Source organism: Drosophila tropicalis, unplaced genomic scaffold, assembly GCF_018151085.1.
Source record: "Drosophila tropicalis isolate 14030-0801.00 unplaced genomic scaffold, ASM1815108v1 contig_1, whole genome shotgun sequence".
Classification (NCBI taxonomy): domain Eukaryota; kingdom Metazoa; phylum Arthropoda; class Insecta; order Diptera; family Drosophilidae; genus Drosophila; species Drosophila tropicalis.
The window spans coordinates 1,653,773-1,674,797 of NW_027172355.1; the positions used below are offsets into that span (position 1 = coordinate 1,653,773).

The 21,025-nt window shown below is 37.7% G+C and overlaps 1 protein-coding gene across 3 annotated transcripts in view; it reads right to left on the reverse strand.

Annotated features, from left to right (window-relative positions):
- LOC137577202 (cell adhesion molecule Dscam2-like) overlaps positions 1 to 21,025 on the reverse strand; it is a 753,142-nt gene that overhangs the window by 248,319 nt on the left and 483,798 nt on the right. For all 3 annotated transcript variants that reach the window (XM_068301567.1, XM_068293972.1, XM_068303153.1), the window contains exons 5-6: positions 4,645 to 4,891; positions 4,381 to 4,585 (exon numbers count right to left, since the gene is read on the reverse strand). In XM_068301567.1, coding sequence (XP_068157668.1) covers positions 4,381 to 4,585; positions 4,645 to 4,891 — 452 coding nt within the window. The remainder of the gene's footprint in view (positions 1 to 4,380; positions 4,586 to 4,644; positions 4,892 to 21,025) is intronic.

Consider the following 21,025-nt stretch of genomic DNA (forward strand, 5'->3'; position numbering starts at 1 on the left):
CGCGCAGAGCATCTTCCAAAAGTCAGCCATGCTTTGCTTTATGGCTCTGTTTAACAGTGCACGCCGCGTCTTATAAGCGTCCAGTAGCCTTTGGAACGAGGGACTCCCTCTGGCCCGCTGCTGCTTGCATCTGGCTTTAAGGCATTCTTTACGCGCTTCTGTAATTTCATGGCTCCACCAATGCACTGGTTTGCATGTGCTTCCACCTTGTCTCTTGCCGATCATTGACGCATCACAGGCTTCGCTTATGGCAGAACATAGCCTTTTTACCTGGGTTTCTGCATCCCCTGCACTCCTCTGCTGTGCGTTGTTCATCATGAACAAGAATGCCTCCTGCTTCTTGTGACCATAACGAGAACTTAGGCCGTGCCAAGCGCGTTGTTTGGCCACCACACTCGAATATTATTGCACTGTGATCACTGTGCGTATATACGTCGGAGACTATCCATGTAGCATTCCGGGCCAGGCTCGTGCTTGCAAAAGTAACATCGATTATTGAGTTACGTCCTGCTCTGCTAAATGTTTGTGTGTTGCCGATATTCAGTAGACTCACGTTCAGCGAGGCGAATGAGTCCAGCAGGATTCTTCCTCTTGCCGTGGTTTGGTGGGGAAGCCCCACTCCAGCGCCCATGCGTTAAAGTCACCGGCAATGATCACTGGCGGTGATCTTCTGGCGTCGGCGGCTATACAGTCAATAATGGCTGCAAAGTCGTCTATATCCACACTTGGGGCTATGTAGCAGCTGAAAATGGATGCGTTTCGCCCTGGTGTAGCCTCTGTGTCTGCCAACACACTCTAATTGTAATGGAGAATGTCCGCAACTCCATACTGCTGCGCCCATGACGTTGTTTTGGACCCAGGCTGCGTCCGGTTTTACCCCATATGGTTCCGACAAAAGCGCTATGTCGATGCCCAGATCAATAACAGTCTGCTTTAGCAAATCCTGTGCAGCCCTGCAATGGTTTATATAAAGTTGTAGAAACTTAATTTTTGCACTTGTTTGTTGCCTTGACATACAACGGGCATCCTCTGCTCAAAGTGTTATGTGCCGCGTTCTTTTCGCTGTGCCTAGTACATAAGTTGAACTTTGCGTTGTTGTTGCAGTCTTTAGATGCGTGACCGCTCTCTCCGCAGTTGAAACATAGGCTGCCGGCCTCGTGCTCCTTCCGCATCCGTTTCCCCTATATGCCGCATCTTGGGAAACGATTCCTCTGGCAGAGTTTCCTCCGTTAATTTGACGGCTGCATCAAGAACATCCTCGAGTTTGGAATAGAACGGTATATCCCTGATTTCGACTGTGACTCTTTCAGTGATAAGCTTGACCCGCCCTTCGTCGCCAAGCGCTTGCTGCAACGCCTTATGTAGTACTAGCGTATCGCCGTCGTCATGCTTTTTCATCTCCAGGAGAAATTCTCCTGCTGCTGTTTGACGCACTCCGCAAACGATTCTACAGCAGATGCATTTTGGATGGTAGACTGTCTTAACGCCACGCTGGGCCGTGTCACAGCTTTCCGATCCTTTGCCCTTTGCCTTGTACCTGCAACATTTGGTGTAGCACTTTTGGCCACAATGGCCGCAAACGTCAGTGGCCGCGTCTCCTGTTTTGGCTTATTGGACCGAGGTCTGCTTTCTAGTTGGGTTTTAACACCATCCAAAACCGTCTTCATTCTTTCCAATTCATCCTTCATGCCACAATTTGCGATTGGATGCTGGCTTGGTGCAGGAATAGCGACCATTGCAGCTACTTGGTCGACAAGTGCACCGAGTTCAGTGATCTGTTCTTTTAGACCTGTCTGGACGCTTCTTGGCCTTTTTGGTGCTGCTTCTGATTCGTCGCCAGGTAGACTTAATTCACGGCCTCTTTTTGGCGTATCCTCTACTGTGGCGACTGCTGCTGGTGTAAAAGCTGGCAGAGACCTCAAGTTTATAGCCGTGGGAGCCGAATGCGTAGCTGTTGGCGCCGTTCTGGCCATTAAGCTGCTTCGAGAAAAGGCAGTTGCTCCCGCTGGCATTTTACAGCCATTACTGCTTTTTGCATTGTCCGCTGTATCAGCCAAGTGTGCCACCGATGCAGTAGTTTTCCTGTTGATATTTATGGATGTAGGGGCCTCCAGAATCCGTGCCCCGGCCGCGGTTTGATTCGCGGGTGGATTTCCACTTTTGTGGCTGCCACCTGGAGTATTTTCGTTTTTTCCAGCCATATTTTTATAAACTAAGATGCATTTTATACCTACTGCCAGGTACGAAAGTTCGTTAATATGCTGCCGGCCGATGCGAAGCAAACGCAGACCACAAGCCGCTCAATATGAGGACAGACGCTATGCGGATTTAGGGCTTCCCGAAGGGAAAAAAGAAAATGAGAGAAAAGAAGAAGATATGTAGTTCAGTCGGCGATTTCCAATTTAATTTTGGCGGTCAAAATGCTGTTCCCGAAAGTATGCAATGCTCTGCTTTCCAACACTGGTGCACAGCTGCAGTTGTCAACTGTTGTTATCGGCGGTAGTTGATATTAGAAAGTTCAGCAACAAAAGAAGATCGACAAGGCAAAGGAGAAGGAGAAAGTTCCAGCCCTTGGCGAGAGAAGTGCGGGAAAATATGGACCCCTCACCCCTTGCGGAGCGCCCAACTCCGATTGGAACGGCTAATTTTTTAAGGCAAACAGAATATTTTGTTACCGGTTGCACTCCACCACGGTGGATGGGCCCAGCTGATTTTGGTGCCAGGTGAGCGACACCTCCTCAATGAGCCTCTACTAGTATTTCCTTTTATTAGTTGCAGGGAACACACACGAATTCAGGTTCGTTAGACGCGACCGCACTGGTGGGATAAACAAAAACCCGGCATTGCGTCTGTGTGTGTATGCATGTGCTCTGTTGATGACGTATGACGTAATAGACAGTAAGCAGCGCTGCCTGCAGAGCTGGGAGCAGAGCAGAGATTATTATACTGACTGTAACTTGTGTTATATTTATCTGATCAGATTCAAATTTTGGGATCTGGGGTTTTATATATAATATTATCACATATGTAAATTTCATAACGATACTAAAAAGTTTATGAAAATTTTTCTTTTACAGCTATATGATATAGTAGTCCGATCCTGATAATTTTCATACTTGATCTGCTCCAGATAATAAAAAGCACACAAAAACAATCCCTCTGCAAGGGTATAAAAAGACCACGCCGATAATATACCGAGTAATACACAGATTGTCAAGTTTTGTTTTAACTGATTAAGTGACGCATATTTAAAAAAACACAAAACCTATGGATGACTGGTCTAAGGTTGTGATAAAATTGGTTGAATACAAGAGATACGAAGATTATTATATTTCCAACCAAATTTGGTTCAAGGATCCAGGTCGTGTATCGTGGATAATTGTAGTGCCGGCTCAAATGGAAAATGAAATTATACAAATCGCATACAATTATGGACATTTTTTCGTTAAGAAAAGTCAGGAATTGATTGAAAAGTCTAACTTTATCCCAAAGTTAAAGGTTAAGATTCATGAAGTGGTATCAAATTTTTGTGAATAAATTTGGATAAATACTGAGGCCGGTAAACATGATGGGTAATTTACTCCAATCGATAAAGGCGATAGATCGTTAGTCACATACAATGTCGATTGGGTAGGGCCAATCAAAATAATATCCTCGTATAAGTTGGCGGTTTCTCAAAAGACGTTCGGTTATATGCATATCGTAGTACAGCGGCTGAAAAAGTGATTAATTGATTTGAAAATTAATTTTACTTGAAATTTTTGTAATCCATGTATAATAATCCCAGATTGATTCACTTATTTTTATATTATTGCGATTAGAATAACATGTAGCATTTGAGATAATGCAGTAACTGCAGTAATAATACAAAACATTTTTAAAGAATTAAAAGAAAAGCGAAAATAGTTTCGGAATAATGCTCGAAACTACATGGTAGATAGGATGTTAAAAGGGTCAGAGATGCGAAAAATTCTTTTTATAAATCTATATACTGTACACACGCACAAGTCAAAAAAAAAAGAAAGACACACAACAGCACAAGCAGATTACCCATTGTTTTAATCTAAGCAAACTAACTAGATCTATTTAATAAACATTAAAATAAATTTTATTATTATTATTAAACGTCCTCAGGATTTTCCATTTGATATCACCACGAATATCTGGGTGCATAATTATGGAGGCTACGTACTTCATATTTCTTAGTATTTCGTGCGAATATTTTTTTTTAGTTTTAAAACAACAGAATAGCTGCATCTAATTTCTAGTCGCAACTATCTTAAAGAGGTTTCACTTCAATATTTTTGCCAAAAAATTAAGACAGTCCAATAGTACAGCATTATGCATTTGGGAATCCTGAATTTGGTTAGCATGACATACCACCTAGCCTTAGTTCAGCCGAGCTTTGTGCAGAGTCTATGTCGTTGTCAATAAAACATTGATAAATTCCTTTGTCTTCTTTTATGATAGATGAAAAGCGTACATGCTCTCTTGTTATTAGTCTTACACGAGAACCAGAGCCCAGAGTTCTCCCATTTTTTAACCATCTAATATTATGTTTTGGAAACCCGGTTACACTGCAAATCTGTAAGAACGATAAAATTAGAACAGAAAAATTACTTAAAGCTTTAAAACTTTACTCACTAAGTCAGCAGGTTGTCCGATGTTTATTGTCTGTATACTAGGTTGTATAGTTGAAGCCAATGGGTATGTAACTAGTATTTTTGCTTCAAATGTTTCGGTGCCCTCTGAGTTTGTAGCAATGCAGTAGAATGCTCCATTATCAGTTTTTTCGACAGCCGATATTATGAGTGTACCATCCTTAATTTTTGCTCGACCACTTGCCAAAATGTTTTGAATGTATTTCTCATTTGACCGCTTCGTAAACCATCTGAAATAAAAATCACTTTTACTAGGAGTGTGTCGGCTTTGCAGTGAGCCCCGCAGGAAATTAGAGTGTCGAGTTAAGGGGTAGTTTAGATTAAAAAGCTAGGGAATAACCTGAAACAAAACAGCTATGGAAGAATTTTAAAAGAATCCAACTCTTGGCTTGGATTCCAGCCTTAACGATGCAGTACCATAGTCCCTCACGATTGAGTAAACTAGAGGACGGTGAAACTTCATTCCACCCAAACCTGGCGGAACACAAACTCTTGTGTCTTGGATCTATATTTTACTGAAATCCAGGATGCTGCATAAAGAATTGGTACAATTTAAAGGAGGCTAATGATGGAACCCTCAAAAAAGATTTCTATTCCGTCATTGTTGGACTTCTCTCTTATGGTCTCATGGTCTCTATTGGTTAACGATTCAATTCCAGATAATTCGCACTAAAAGGCAAGGAAGGCAATGCATGACTACACATACCCTATCAATTATTATGTAGCGTTTGGAGTCTCTCACCATAAGAAATCCATTGAAATTTTCTAAACTGTAAAGTCGACATCAGTAAAATGGTGTTCATCTACTGGATACCGAGCCATCAGGGAATCCGAGGCAACGAATGGGCAGACCGACTAGAAAACTACTAGAAACTTAGAAAACATTTCGATCTTCTTATCAATTTTATTTTCTTCTTTTAAAGTAAATTAAAACAAAAATTCTGATATAATGGTGGTGTGTTCTAGAAGCATTTGCATGGTCTCCAGTAATGCGGTTGACTCCCATGATTATATTTTTTGTTGGTTGAGTGACAATGCAGTCACATTAAGAGTGCAGGTTACACAGGAAGAATTAAAGTGTCTATTGCTAAATATGCCGGCATGAAGTATGAATGCGATGCTTGCGGATGCAGACATATATGAGTCGGAATTGAGGTAGCTAAGATACTTTGACGGCTGGTTTTAATAAAACTTAGTTTACTGCGGTGGAGACTCCGTCGCTCGCTTATGACTCTCCAAAATACAAAAATACCATCCCATTGGGTGTACCTCTTGAACCGCCGGCATCTCTTCTCATTCCCGAGAAGCATTTACTCCCGATTTGTACCAATTGATAGATACTTTGAAGGCTATTTTTAATAACCTGAATGCTTGCGGATGCCGACATTTATGACGCGGAATAGAGATAGTTTCAACACTTTGAGGGCTAGTTTCGCATTCTCTAGACATTTCGTCCTTTAAAAATGTTGTTAAAATATCTTTGACACTTTCTCGATCAGATTTTTGGCCTAAGCATATAGTAGTGAAGGAATATACTATTAAAAAAAATATCAAAGAAGCTAACACGCATACACATACAGTTTATGTAGCGTCGCGGTTGTGGGTGTATGCGTGAGCTCTGATAATTCGAGCAATGACGCAGTATTGCAGTATTTTTCTTCTTTAATTATATTATTTAGTATCGGAATCCTGATCATTTTTATACTTTATCTTACCCGGGTTATAAGTAGCTCCAATATCAACTTTCATCCAAATAGCTTCTAATATGGCTGAGAAAAACGCATACTCATCTGGCTATATCGACTCAGCTTCTCATGCTGATCAAGAATATTTATACTTTATGGGGTCGGAAACATCTGCTTCTGTGCGTCACAAACATCAGCCCAATTTTCAAATACCCTCTGCAAGGGTAAAAGAATCGAACACCGATCCGCCTGTCAACAACAACTAACACTGAATATATATTAAATTCGTTATAAATTCCATGTTTTAGTGATTCATATTGCAACAAAAATGCGAATGCGATGTATATTCGTTTATATTACGGTTATGTTTTCGTAAAAGCATTAAAAATGTTTCCAATACCAAATCATCATCAGACCTATTTTGCTATTTGAAAAAATAATTATTAAAAAAGCAAAAAAACGATGATTCATAACTAACTAGTTTTGGGCGGGGGATTGAACCAAGTGGCGTAAATTTTAGGCAGGACCTCTATACTCTATGCCTTCAAGCTGCTTGAAATCCAGTCGTCGTTTTACCCATAAGTCACCAAAGCTAAAGCTTAAAGCGCGATTTATTAGGAAAATATAGAATAATGTGCCGATATATTTCATACAGCTTCAAATGATGGCGTATTCTACAACATATCCCAAATTCATTCATTTCGTTGATTTTTTCTTTCGGTATCTCAATATGCATACAATTTATTTTTTTCTATTTGATGTCAATAAATCTCACTAGGTTCTAAGATAAATCATAGGCTGCATAAAAAATAAGCAGGTTATTTTTTCTAACCACCAAGTCATCAGCATACTTTGCTAAAGAACTCCAGAATTGCAAAAGCCATACAATGTCTTCAATGCAAAAACTATTTGGGAATAACATCTAAGGTAAGCGAAGAGTTCGATAGGTGACATCAACGAGATCAGACGTGTTTTGGAAAGTTAAAGATAACCCAACCTAGCTATGATTACTGCGGTTTCACGTAAATCCGTTGTTGGTAATGAGTGCAGCGACAAAAACACAAAAGAAACATTAGAAAAATGCTCCCCAGGTATGATCCTTAGTACAAATTAAAATGCACCCACAGAACCGTTACATCCGGTGCTGAAATCTACTTCAAATGGTGCTGAGACATCTGTTCATATAACAAATTCATGAAATATGAATGACGGATCCAGCATTGTAGCAGATAGAATTATAATGGCTCAGTCTAGAAACATGAATCGAAAATTAGACAACAACAAATCGCCTAATGTTGAACGCTACATTAATATAAATTGATTTGCCTTAGTTGCCAATGAGGATATGAACATAGACGAAACATCCTCAAGATCTGACTCAAGCCTCGTTCTCGAAGATAACAACATAGCAGTTTATCTGCTAAACGATAATGTGCCAAGAACATCTGCTGCAGCGCGTGCAGCTGCTGCCCATACAAATAAGAAAACTGAAATCAAAAAACCTCCGCCTATTGAAGTCAAAAATGCAGACAATATAAACGATTTATACTATTATTAGAACCTTTTTTTCATATTTACACAACTATTATTAGAACCTTGCTTAAATATGAAAAAAATCGTATTTGTATCAAACACCATACGTACATTCGCATATGAGCCAAATCTCATAGCCTAGTCGGTGGCTCAATGGAGACCTACTAAAACTACAATTCTGATGTGCTCGAGTTCGAACCCCGACATAGGTGGAGTTTCCCCCCGATGAAGCAATACTGAAAGGTAGTTCCGTCGGGGATAATGAAAACGATTGTGGATAACGAAAATTATTTTTTTTTTTTTTTTCATAGAGAAACTACTCAAAAACTGAATACATAGTATAATACATTACCAGTTACAGTAAGACATGCCCTTTAGACTTGTAATTAGAGGACTACATCACTCAACACTAAACAGAGATATTATTTCACATACTTAACCAAAAAAATAAGTACTATACTTACCAGTTACAGTAAGACATGCCCTTTATATTTGTAATTAGAGGACAACATCACTCAACACTAAACAGGGATATTATTTCACATACTTAACCCAAAAAATAATATTACACAGAATCCATTAAACATGTTTTTTGTAATGATTGCTATTTTACATATCAACGATCTGCCGAAAAAGAGTTAAAATTGAACATATGAGAAAACGTTCAAATTGCCAAGATTATGGACATACAGCCGGTTTGGCGGGATAAAGTTTAGATGCATGAAACGTGGGAGCGAAAAACATAAAATCAAAGATTGTGAGCAACCTGAACATGTTCCTGGAATTTGTGCACATTGCTCAGGAAATCACCCAGCAAACTATAGAGGCTGTCCTTGGTAACATGAGTATCTCAAAATAAGTGGTGCAAATAAGAAGAACACCTCGCTAAGAAATCCAAATTTCGTTAATGCTACATCGGCCTAACTACAGCAGAGGACACAAAATCAAACACAATCAAATACAGAGAATAAATAACAACAGAATTCTATCCCAAACGGGGCACTGTTTTCATATGTTGTAAGAGGCTTCGATCCTCCGTTACAACAAACACAATTTCCTTCACATCAACCTTCTTCTGAACAACCACAAACACATATGAGCAAAGCGATCACAAATCTGGTAGAAATCCAATCCGCTTCTTTTTACGCAAATGCATATTGTTAATCAGCTCAAATCCCTCATTTTAAAATGACCTCTCTAAGAATTTCCAGAAAATTTCAGAGCTTGAATTTTATGCTCTTAGTAAAAGAATTGACATAATCCTTCTTAGCGAAACTCGTTTAGCGAATAATGCTTCTCCAAAACTATTTGGTTATGACTCACATCCAGCAAACTTAATTTACCAACGATATGCAAAAGGTGGTGTGGCAGTATTAGTAGGAGAGGGCCAGGCCCATTTTCCTCAGATGGCCATCAGCAACAAAAGATATCAAATTTGCGTAGCATTAGCACTGACAAGGGGGAATCAGACCTAGGAGCAGTATACAGTATACCAGCACTCATCATAACTATGATTACCAAGAGTATAAAATCGATATCAAACAGGTCTTTTGACTAGGAAAACCAATATTTAAAAATTCCAGCGGAAACTAAACGAAAGCATTAATCTAAACATGGAATTAAATACTGGGGAAGATATTCATGCCGCAGTTGATCTCTTTACTATGAAAGTTCAAAATGCGGCTGCTCAGCCGGATAGGGAAAATCGTAAACCCAAATACCTCTTCCTAACCGCTTCCTAATAGAGAATTAGAACAGTTAATATATCGTATTAATACTCATCATCCAGGCGACAAGGCATCATGGCAAGAAACGAGTAAGAGACTTAAAGAGGCGTTACATCTTCAAAGGGCTAGCTTTTTTAAAGGAAGAGTCGAAAGTATGGACTATACTGTCTATTCCGGATACTCTCTATGGAAAGCTATGAGATCTTCAAAGCGGCAGCCGATAAGAAGAATCCCCATTAGGCATCCACTGGGACAATTTTGTAGATCGGTTGATGAACAAGCATCAGTCTTCGCTGACCATTTAGAAAATCGCTTTAAGCCTTTCCAGATTGTTGACCCAGTAGTAGTTGAGGAAACTGTAGAAATATGATGTTGTCTTTTGTCTTGACGGTAAAAACCGAATGAATTTTATTTGAAAAATGTTCTTGTGCTTAGCCTAAGAATTCTTAAGTATATAAGTTCTGCCTCTGGAGGCAGTAGAACGAGAGAGCGTAGTATGTATGTATGTATATATGTATGTATATATGTATGTATATATGTATGTATATATGTATGTATATATGTATGTATATATATATGTATATATGTATGTATATATATATGTATATATGTATGTATATGCATACGGCATATATATTTGACAGGCGCATAAGGCTTAGGGAATATGCTGACGAGGCAGATCCCACGCTGGTGGTCGGCCCCACATTAGTGGGGTCGCATTACATTTATATATATTATGCGATTGCCTTGTTTATGCATAGCGACAAAGTGTCCCTATATAGTATACACTATCATGTTTTGAGCCTATGACGCTTTTACATGTCGAATACTCTACATTGCGTCGGGTATTATTATTTTATTACTGAACATACTACAAAACTCTTAATGAATAAGAACGCCTTTGCAAATGAGTCATCCAAGGATAACACTGTGATAGTTTTTTAAAAAAAAAAAAAAAAAGACATGGCAAAATTCGATTATTTCACCCTATTTCGGGTCCTGCGAATCGAACTGCATCATTAGTTTTTTAAGTTATCACGATCGTTTCATACAAAATTTTTTGCGGAAGATTTTCATCAAAGTTGCCATTTTTTTGAAAAGTTTGGTTTTTTCATTTGCTTGTAACTTCTAAAATATTTATTCTTTTTACAAACTTTCTTTAGCAAAGTTTCTTAGAATTAAAAGAGCTACAAATATTGGGAACATCTAGCCTCTAAATCCGTCCGTTCCCGAGCATTGGGACCAAATGTAAAAAAAATCCAATCTTGACCAAATTTTTTATATGTTTTCTTTCTCGCATTTTGCTAAAATTGATATTATTCCATTTGAAGCTTGGTCATTATATGAGAATTTATTTTGCTCAATGGCAGCAGAAGAGACACCAGGCCTATCTAATTTACGATTTATAATATAACCACACAATCAAATTGAATTTTTTTTTAGATATGTTAACAAAATTAAACTAACTGTAGTTCTTTAGTTTTTGAAAAATATTTACACAGTCGGTATAATCTGGTATCCCCATGACAAATGAAGCACATATTTTTCGTATAACCCGCTTGCAAGTCAGTGAGTAGAGGAACAGCTTTTAGGTCAGTATATATTTTCCATTGATGTTTTCTATACTGAACACAATCCAAAATTAGCTTCATTGAATCGATAAACAATCGCCACTCCTTTAGTTTGCACGTGCATTTCATATGTTCCATTAACCCAACGATATTTTTGGAGTATGCAAACGTATTATTGCCGTTTATTTTGAAAAAGTCCAAAAGTCTCTTCCTATACCGGTACACTTTTACATCCTTAGACAAAATGTTAACAGATCGAAAATGATGTGCTAAAGAGTTCGCTTGCCTTTGTGACCATTTTAGTTGTCTTACCATCGTATATAATCGAGCTTAAGATATCTAGAGATGTTGATAAGTTTTATCGATTTGGGATGGATCATACGTTGAAAGTAACTCTTCAGGTTCGGTGACAAATGTTGGCGAATTATACCTTTCTGTTGGGCTTTGACATCTTTGTAATTGTAATATACTCTATCTAAATCATTGGAATGCCGAAACCCATTTTTGGGCGCAACCTTTTTGACCAATTTTGCAAATTGTTATTGCATTGTGCGCTCGTAAATTTTCCATACACATTGCAAAATCCGGCAAAATTTGTGGGACTTTTGTTCGCAAGTCAAAATTACGATTAACATCTATGCTTACACGATCAGTAGAGGTAATTTTTGGTCTCATAAGTACCCACCGATATCAGTAGAATAGCGGTAAAAGGCCTACGTAGTTAAAGCTCATGGGAAATAAATATTTCTAATATCAAGGGCGTAACCAGTATTTAAGTTTGTAACATTTTTTTCTCTTAACATAACTTTTATAATGCATTATCAAGTTCCCCTTTAAGTAAATTGATTTAAATGCACCCCTCCCCCATGCACAATCCAGGCTACGCCCTTGACAACTATTGTTGTCAAACAATTTATATGCAGTTATTATACCGACTGTATAAATATTTTTCAAAAACTAAAGAACTACACTTAGTTTAATTTTGTTAACGTATCTAAAAAAAATTCAATTTGATTATGTGGTTATATTATAAATCGTAAATTAGATAGGTCTGGTGTCTCTTCTGCTGCCATTGAGCAAAATAAATTCTCATATAATGACCAAGCTTCAAATGGAATAATATCAATTTTAGCAAAATGCGAGAAAGAAAACATAAAAAAATTTGGTCAAGATTGGATTTTTTTTTACATTTTGTCCCAATGCTCGGGAACGGACGGATTTAGAGGCTAGATGTCTTCCCAATATTTGTATCTTTCAATTCTAAGAAACTTTGCTAAAGAAAAAAAAATTGTGAAAAAATTAATATTTTAGAAGTTAGAAGCAAATGAAAAAAACATCCTTTTCGAAAAAATGGCAACTTTGATGAAAAACTTCCGCAAAAAATTTTGTATGTAACCATCGTCATAACTTAAAAAACTAATGATGCAGTTCGATTCGCAGGATCCGAAATAGGATGAAACCATCGAATTTTGCCATGTCTGTTTTTTCGACTATCACAGTGTAATTAAAGGTTCGCCAAATCACAAATCTCGGAAATGCCATTACACTTTGAAAGCTTTGCCCAAGCGTGCACTCCCTTTTATTGTTTTAATATTTCAAGGAATTTTAAGACTGCAGCATTTTCCAAAACAGTGGAAAACCGCTCAATTTCTTTACTACCATGTGTTTCAAAAAGTATGGGAAAAAGTAATGGTGACTCGAATTACTGAACTTCCAAACATGCAACTCATCCCGAATCACCAGTTTGGATTAAGAAAGGGGCATGGCACTGTGGAACAAGTGCACAGAGTTGTAAATCATATTCTGACAGCGTTTCACAGAAAAAAATATTGCAATGGAGTATTTGTAGATGTAAAGCTAGCATTCCACAGATTCTGGCATGTTGGCCTTCTTGCAAAAATGAAGAGAAAGCTAAATGCACTTTTCTACCTTTTTCTTCGCTCCTACTTGGAACGCAGAAAAATTTAAGTAAATGATGTGGCTGCTGGCGTGCCTCAACAAGGTGTTCTCCCCTTTCTACTATTTCTATACACGGTCTATACATATATCTGATATACCCAGGTCTGAGGAAGAAAACAAGTCCCTTCTAGCTTTGTATGCAGACATGGTCTGCATGTTTTATTCTTCATCCTGTGATTATTCTGCTGCTGATGGAGTGCAAGAATATCTACATCTGCTTGAGAGCTGCAAACGGGCACTATATAATGCGATAATAGCTTCTACTTGGAGATATGGAGTGCAAATCTGGAGAATGGCTGCAGATTCTAATAGAAAAAAGGTATAAACGCCAATGACAGGCTGCACACACATGCAAACAGGCTGGCTAGGACCCTTGCAAGCCAAAGGACCATCGACAGGCTGAAAAGAAGGCAATATCTTACTATGATACGATAAGGTGCTGGCTAATTTATATAACTTAGTAAGTATAAAACATAACTACTAAAAATATTAGTTTACGTAAATAGCAAAATTGTTATAAGATAAGAAAATCACTGTTAGTTGTAACTGTTTGGCGTTGTTCACTATGTTAAGGTGAAAGCTTTGCTAAGATCATTTGTGAATCGATTCCTAGCTAAAATGAAGTAAGTAAGTCTCTCGCCGACTTAGGTATACCATACACCAGTAAAGCAAATGCAGTAAATGTTAAACAAATGCACCAAGCACCCTAGCGCCCCCACTAGCCACTATAGAAAAACGTTTATATGCACAACTCGACTATTTTTTGTCCGATTTTGATCCAATCCAATGGTATTTTGCTGGATATTAGTATCAAATTCAAGTGTGCCAAATTTGATTGCATCAGTTAGAAAAATCCGGGAGATAATCGAGTTTTTTTTTTAATTGCGGGGGCGGAAGGGGGGGGTATCAAAAATTTGAAATAAACTCGACCAATTTACATACTACACGAGTCTACATACCAAATTTGGTGGCTCTAGCTTTTACAGTCTCTAAGATCTAGGTGTTCATACGGACAGACGGACGGAGAGGCCGTCAAGGCTAGATCGACTCATCTGTTGATCCTGATCCTGAAGAATATATATATTTACATACATCTTGGCGACTTTAAAAACCACCTTTTTGTGAATACTCTTAGGCGCTATTGTCAGAAATTTAATATTAGTGAGTTTATTACACCCTTAAACAACTGTGTAAATAATACACTCACGAATTGTGAGATTTGCACTTTGATTAACACCTAAATTCAGTTGATGAATATTATACAACAAAACTGCCAGTTCCAGAGAGAAGTTTAGATCCGGTGATTTGATGTTTTACGCCCCTACTTAAAATATTTTCTCTTTGGCACTTCGTAACTAAATTGACATGTTGACTACACGAAAACTACGCGCTTACTAAAAAACAAAGAAGTAATTACACTCAATCAATGCGACAGGATGCCCACGCCGTACAATAGAAGTACCGACATGGCACGGGTTGCCGTTATTCTAAATAGACGAAACTGTATTTTTAGATGTTTTTAAACCATTCAAAGAAAATAAAAACACTTAACACTCATTGCATTCATCGCTTAAAGCCGGGTCAGCATGTTTCCCATGCTGACCGCTAATATACATATGTGCATGCATAACTCACACTCTCTGCCCGTCTTACATATTGTTACTTTACTTATTTATAATGTTTATATAAAACGGCTGCTCTGCCGCTGCGCCGACAGCTTGCAAGCCTTTAGCTAAGAGAACCAAATTCATACAATAAAAGACATTCAATCAATCAACACCTACAGATAATACATGGCGACCGTGACTAGAGTCACAAGGAGCAGCGTGTCGGGAAGATTGTGGCAACTATACCAGGAGGATATAGAAAAAAACGTCTGAGTGAGTAGAGTGTGTGTGATGGTACGTGGAGGTCAAAAAAACAAAATTAACAAAAGAATAGCACAAATAAAGTGGCTGCTTTTTGCTCAATCAACACCGCCCGCATGGACGACGGCGCAAAAACTTTATAATGAGCTTGATTTTTAAAAGAGACCCTCCAAAATAGAGTACCACAAGTCACAACTCACTCGGCACATCAGTTAAAAGTTATAAAACAAAAAACCTTAACAAAACCGAATATTCCCAAGCCACTGCCGAAACAACCAGAAGTCTGCCCGACCGACTGCCCCGGACCTCTCAACTCTGCGGCATGCAATTCCGCATGCATGAAGTCGAAGACCTGTGCGAAGACCGGCACCGGCCCCGCCTGAGCCCATAGGCTCAGGACAACAGCAGCAGATCAACAGCGAGAGGGGCAAACCGCCACGTTCGCCTGCGAAGGAGCGACAGTGCAGCCAACCGGCGACGACCAGCTGACGCACAGGATTCAGAGGATAATCCATACATATTTTATTTAAATATAAAACAATTATTTTGTAAAACCATGTGGAACCTTTTCAGCTCGTTTAGAAGTGTAGCCCGTAAAGCTATACGAAACTATAGGTAGGAAATATGTAAAAAAAAAGAGTAAACGGCATAAAATAGATGAGAAGTAACTCGATAAGTATATTCAGTGAGGAAATAGATAATAATCATAATTCTAATTATAATTTTAACAAAACCATAATAGGTCTATTAGACGTTAAATCAGTGGATTCCACTGCTAACGTGATAAATAAAGTTGAACCAAATAACATTGAATTGGAATATGTAAACATAATGCTTCTAATAATCGTTATTATAATGTATGCCAACTGTTTTTATAAACTGTACAAACTGCACAATAAATGTTTGAGAAAAAAATATATGAGCCGAGCAAACGACTTGGACAAGATTTAAAAAAAAAAAACGCACAAACAACAAACGATACAAAATGATATAAGAAAAAGAAAAAACCAGAGGGCCGGGGCTAACTTTGACCGCGTCAAAGTTTGTATACCCTTGCAACTTTTTTGGTAACTCTATCCTTACCTATTAGCCAGCAATGTGGTAGAACGTTTTATCTAACAAGGCTTATGTTTGCGAAAGAATGGCCTACAATCATAGGAAATAACAAATATATTGATCAAAGTCACTGTTTTCCACCGATCGTTCCTATGGGAGCTATATGATATAGTCACCCGATCTTTATCAAATTCGGCACAGTCTTTAACAGATATATTAAACTAACAAATGTTTAATTTGAAAGCAATCGCGTTAAAAGTAACGAAGTTATTTACAAAAGTCACTGTTTTTGACAGATCGTTTCTATGGGAGCTATATGATATAGTCGCCCGATCTTGATTAAATTTGGCACAGTCATTTACATACATATTAAAATAACAAATGTTGAATTTGAAAGCAATCGCGTTAAAAGTAACGAAGTTATTTACAAAAGTCACTGTTTTCGACCGATCGTTCCTATGGGAGCTATATGATACAGTCATCCGATCTTGATCAAATTTGGCACAGAAGTTTACAGGCGTAATAAATATTAATATTAAATTTCACAATAATAGCACAGAAATTAACGAAGTTATTGAGAAAAGTCACTGTTCGTGACTTTGGGGTTTGTATGGGAGCTACATGATATAGTGGTCCGATCCGGCTGAATCCGAGATATACAACCCCTGGAGTATATACAAGCCTACGTGCAAAATTTTTTGGAGGAGTTTGCGTTGATCCAGACGGACGGACGGACGGACATGGCTATTTGAACTCGTCTCGTCGTGCTGATCAAGAATATATATACTTTGTATGGTCAGAGATGCTTCGTTCTATGCGTTGCACACTTCTGACCAAAATTAATATACCCTTTTTGCAATAAAAATAAAAACAATATATATATATATATATGTATATATGCATATCAAGTATGGATACCCAAAGAGCCATAAGAAAAACAAATGAAAGGGACCCATATTTCAGTAGAAGAGTTCAGCAGTTAGTATCCACAACCCCTGTTAGTGTAAACGAGTTAGAAATACTTTATATAGAGACATTTAACTGTTATCACTCACCACTGTTTCACTGCACTGGAACCCAAAAAGCAATAGTATTAACAACAATTCCGGGTGTGCAGGTTAGATCAAGAATAGATGAACATCCAATTTTAGGTAGAGTAATTGTTATGATGGTATCCAAGAAATATTCACAAATATTATCAAAGGAATTATCAAACATTAAAGCAGAATTCGACAAATCGCATAAGTCACTAACACAAAATAGACCGATACAGAAAACCACAGTTAGAAAACACGTGGAAATATTAGTTAAATGCTGCAATGATGCCCGGATACTAATATATGAACACAAAGATAAACTTACTCAAGATGTCTCACGTATCAAAGTTTTTGATCAGACTAAGATCCAATTTGACAACTATTAGAGAAAAATTCGACCTCGATATATCAATACCTAATATTCTCAATACCTCAGTAACAATTGAAACTGGTGAAGAACCAGAATCAAACAAAGTTATTATAATCGACCAAAAGGATTTGGAAGAAGAAGAAATAGATAATCTCACTATCCCCGCTATATTAATGTCAGATTTATACGATTCTACAGATTCAGACACTAGTTCGAGTGTAGTTGAAAAGAAATTGATTACAATGGCACAGTCAAATACTGATTTTATCAACACTGCATCAAAGCTTATACCAGTATTTGATGGTAAAGCAGAAAACTTAACAAGTTTTCTCGATGCATTGGAAATTATAGAATCAATAAAAGGCTTACACGAACAATTAGCTATTTCAATAATAAAAACAAAGCTAAAAGGTGTCGCCAGAAACCTAGTCGGAAATGAGACAACTATATCAGAAGTCATTTCCCGACTAAGAAGCGATGTCAAAGGCGAAACTGTAGAAGTATTATCGGCTAAGCTGATGAATCTACAGCAACGCAACAAAACTGCTAACCAATATACTTCAGAAGTTGAGCAGATGACAAAAGCTCTAGAAAGTGCGTACATAACGGACGGACTACCCCTTGCGTTAGCCAGAAGTTATTCTACACGGTTTGCAGTTAAGGCAATGACGAAGAATTGCGCAATTGATAAGGTACAACTTGTCATGCAGGCTGGCACCTTCAACACCATGAATGATGCCGTATCCAAATTCGTAAACAGTTGCAAGGAAGCAACTGGACAACCAAATACTGTCCTTTACTATGGAAATTATCCTCAGCGTGGTGGAAACCGCGGACGTGGAAATTCCAGAGGTAACTATCGCGGTAGTAATAATAATCACAACAACTACAATGGTACCAACAATAATAATAATGGAAGAGGTCAATACAGAGGAAATAATCGAGGACGTGGTAACTCAAATCAAGGCCACAATAACAATAACAACGTGAGAATAGCCCAAAATACATCGGGAAACTCTCAAGCCCCTTTAAGTGCCCAACAGTAGAAAATGTAATGGTTCATGCAATTAATCTCAGTCAGAATATATTTGTCACTTTTGCTAACGTATCCACAGGAAAAGAACTGGTTTTTCTAGTAGACACACGTGCAGACATTTCAATAGTCAAAGAAAATTCTGATGTCTATCATGACATAAACGTTAACTATATAATAGTTATAAAAGGAATAAGTCAGGAGGTAACAAAATCAAAAGGTTTAACCTCTATTGAGATACAGACAACTAAACATATAATCCAACATGACTTTCATATCGTGGATTTACATTTCGCTATTCCATGCCTATTAGAAATCGACTTCATAAAGAAATACAACTGTCAATTAGACTTTAAGCCGTCTGAAGATTGGTTTATAATCAGACCCGATAACCTTAAATATCCAATTTATGTACCAATAACATACAGTTCTGGCAACAACTCAATACTGTTACCAGCAAGATTCCAAGTTATTAGAAAAATTCAATTAAATTCCCAAGAAGACAGTCTATTGATTCCAAACCAGGAAATTAAAGATGGTATTTACATAGCTGGTACAATAGCAACATCAAAAAATGCATTCATAAGACTACTTAATACTACAAATAGAGATCAAGTAGTCAATACAAATAACTTGGCATATGAATCACTTTCGAACTACGAAGTAGTGAAAACTAATAATGAAACTAGAGAAAAGTGTGTATTATCTCAACTATCAAAGAACTTTCCTTCACAATTTAAGTCACAGCTCTCAAGCTTATGCACCAAATACAGCGATATATTCGGATTGGAAACAGAACCAATCACTACAAATAATTTCTACAAACAGAAACTGAGATTAAAGGATGATGAACCAGTATATGTCAAAAACCAGAGGGCCGGGGCTAACTTCGACCGCGTCAAAGTTTGTATACCCTTGCAACTTTTTTGGTAACTCTTTCCTTACCTATTAGCTTTCAATTAGCCATTGCAATGGCTAATGTTTGCGAAAGAATGGCCTACAATCATAGGAAATAACCAAGATATTGATCAAAGTCACTGTTTTCCACCGATCGTTCCTATGGGAGCTATATGATATAGTCACCCGATCTTTATCGAATTTGGCACAGTCATTAACAGATATATTAAACTAACAAATGTTTAATTTGAAAGCAATCGCGTTAAAAGTAACGAAGTTATTTACAAAAGTCACTGTTTTCGACCGATCGTTCCTATGGGAGCTATATGATATAGTCACCCGATCTTGATCAAATTTGGCACAGTAGTTTATAGTATAGTAGTTTAAAAAACTCTCTAATATTAAATTTCATGATAATAGCGCAGAGAATAACGAAGTTATTGAGAAAAGTCACTGTTCGTGACTTCGGGGTTTGTATGGGAGCTATATGATATAGTGGTCCGATCCGGCTGAATCCGAAATATATAACGCCTGCAGTATATACAAGCCTAGGTGCAAAATATCAGCTCTGTAGCTCTTACGGTCTAGGAGGAGTTTGCGTTGATCCAGACGGACGGACGGACGGACGGACGGACATGGCTAGTTGAACTCGTCTCGTCGTGCTGATCAAGAATATATATACTTTGTATGGTCGGAGATGCTTCGTTCTATGCGTTGCACACTTCTGACCAAAATTAATATACCCTTTTTGCAAGGGTATAAAAAGTTCAAGAGATATAACGTCAGTTTCAGCAACGGCTCGTTTCGTTTCAAGCGATTACCTTTCGGTTTAAAAATAGCGCCAAACTCATTTCAGAGGATGATGACCATTGCATTCTCTGGATTAGAACCTTCACAAGCATTCCTTTACATGGATGACTTAATAGTTATAGGTTGTTCCAAAAAACACATGCTTAAAAACTTAACAGATGTTTTTGACAAATGCACGAAATACAACCTAAAGCTACATCCAGAATAATGTTCATTTTTTTACGCATGAGGTGACTTTTCTTGGTCATAGATGCACAGATAAAGGAATACTTCCAGATGACAAGAAATATGACGTCATCGTGAATTACCCAGTCCCGCACAATGCGGATAGCGCTAGACGTTTTATAGCCTTTTGCAATTATTATAGACGATTCATTAAAAACTTCGCCGAATATTCCCGACACATAACAAGATTATGTAAAAAGAATGTTCCCTTTGAATGGTCAGTTGAACGCCAAGACGCATTCCAATATTTAAAAAGTAAACTAATGGAACCAACATTGTTACAATACGCCGACTTTTTTTAAAGAATTCTGTATAATTACGGATGCAAGCAAACATGCATATGGAGCGGTTTTAACTCAAAACCATGATGGACTGCAACTTCCCATTGCTTATGCATCAAGATTTTTCACTAAAGGAGAAAGTAATAAGTGTACTACTGAGCAGGAATTAGCTGCAATAGACTGGGCAATATTACACTTTAGACCATATATATATGGAAAACATTTTATAATAAAAACAGACCATAGACCTTTAATATACCTCTTCTCGATGATCAATCCCACTTCTAAACTGACACGTATGAGGCTCAAATT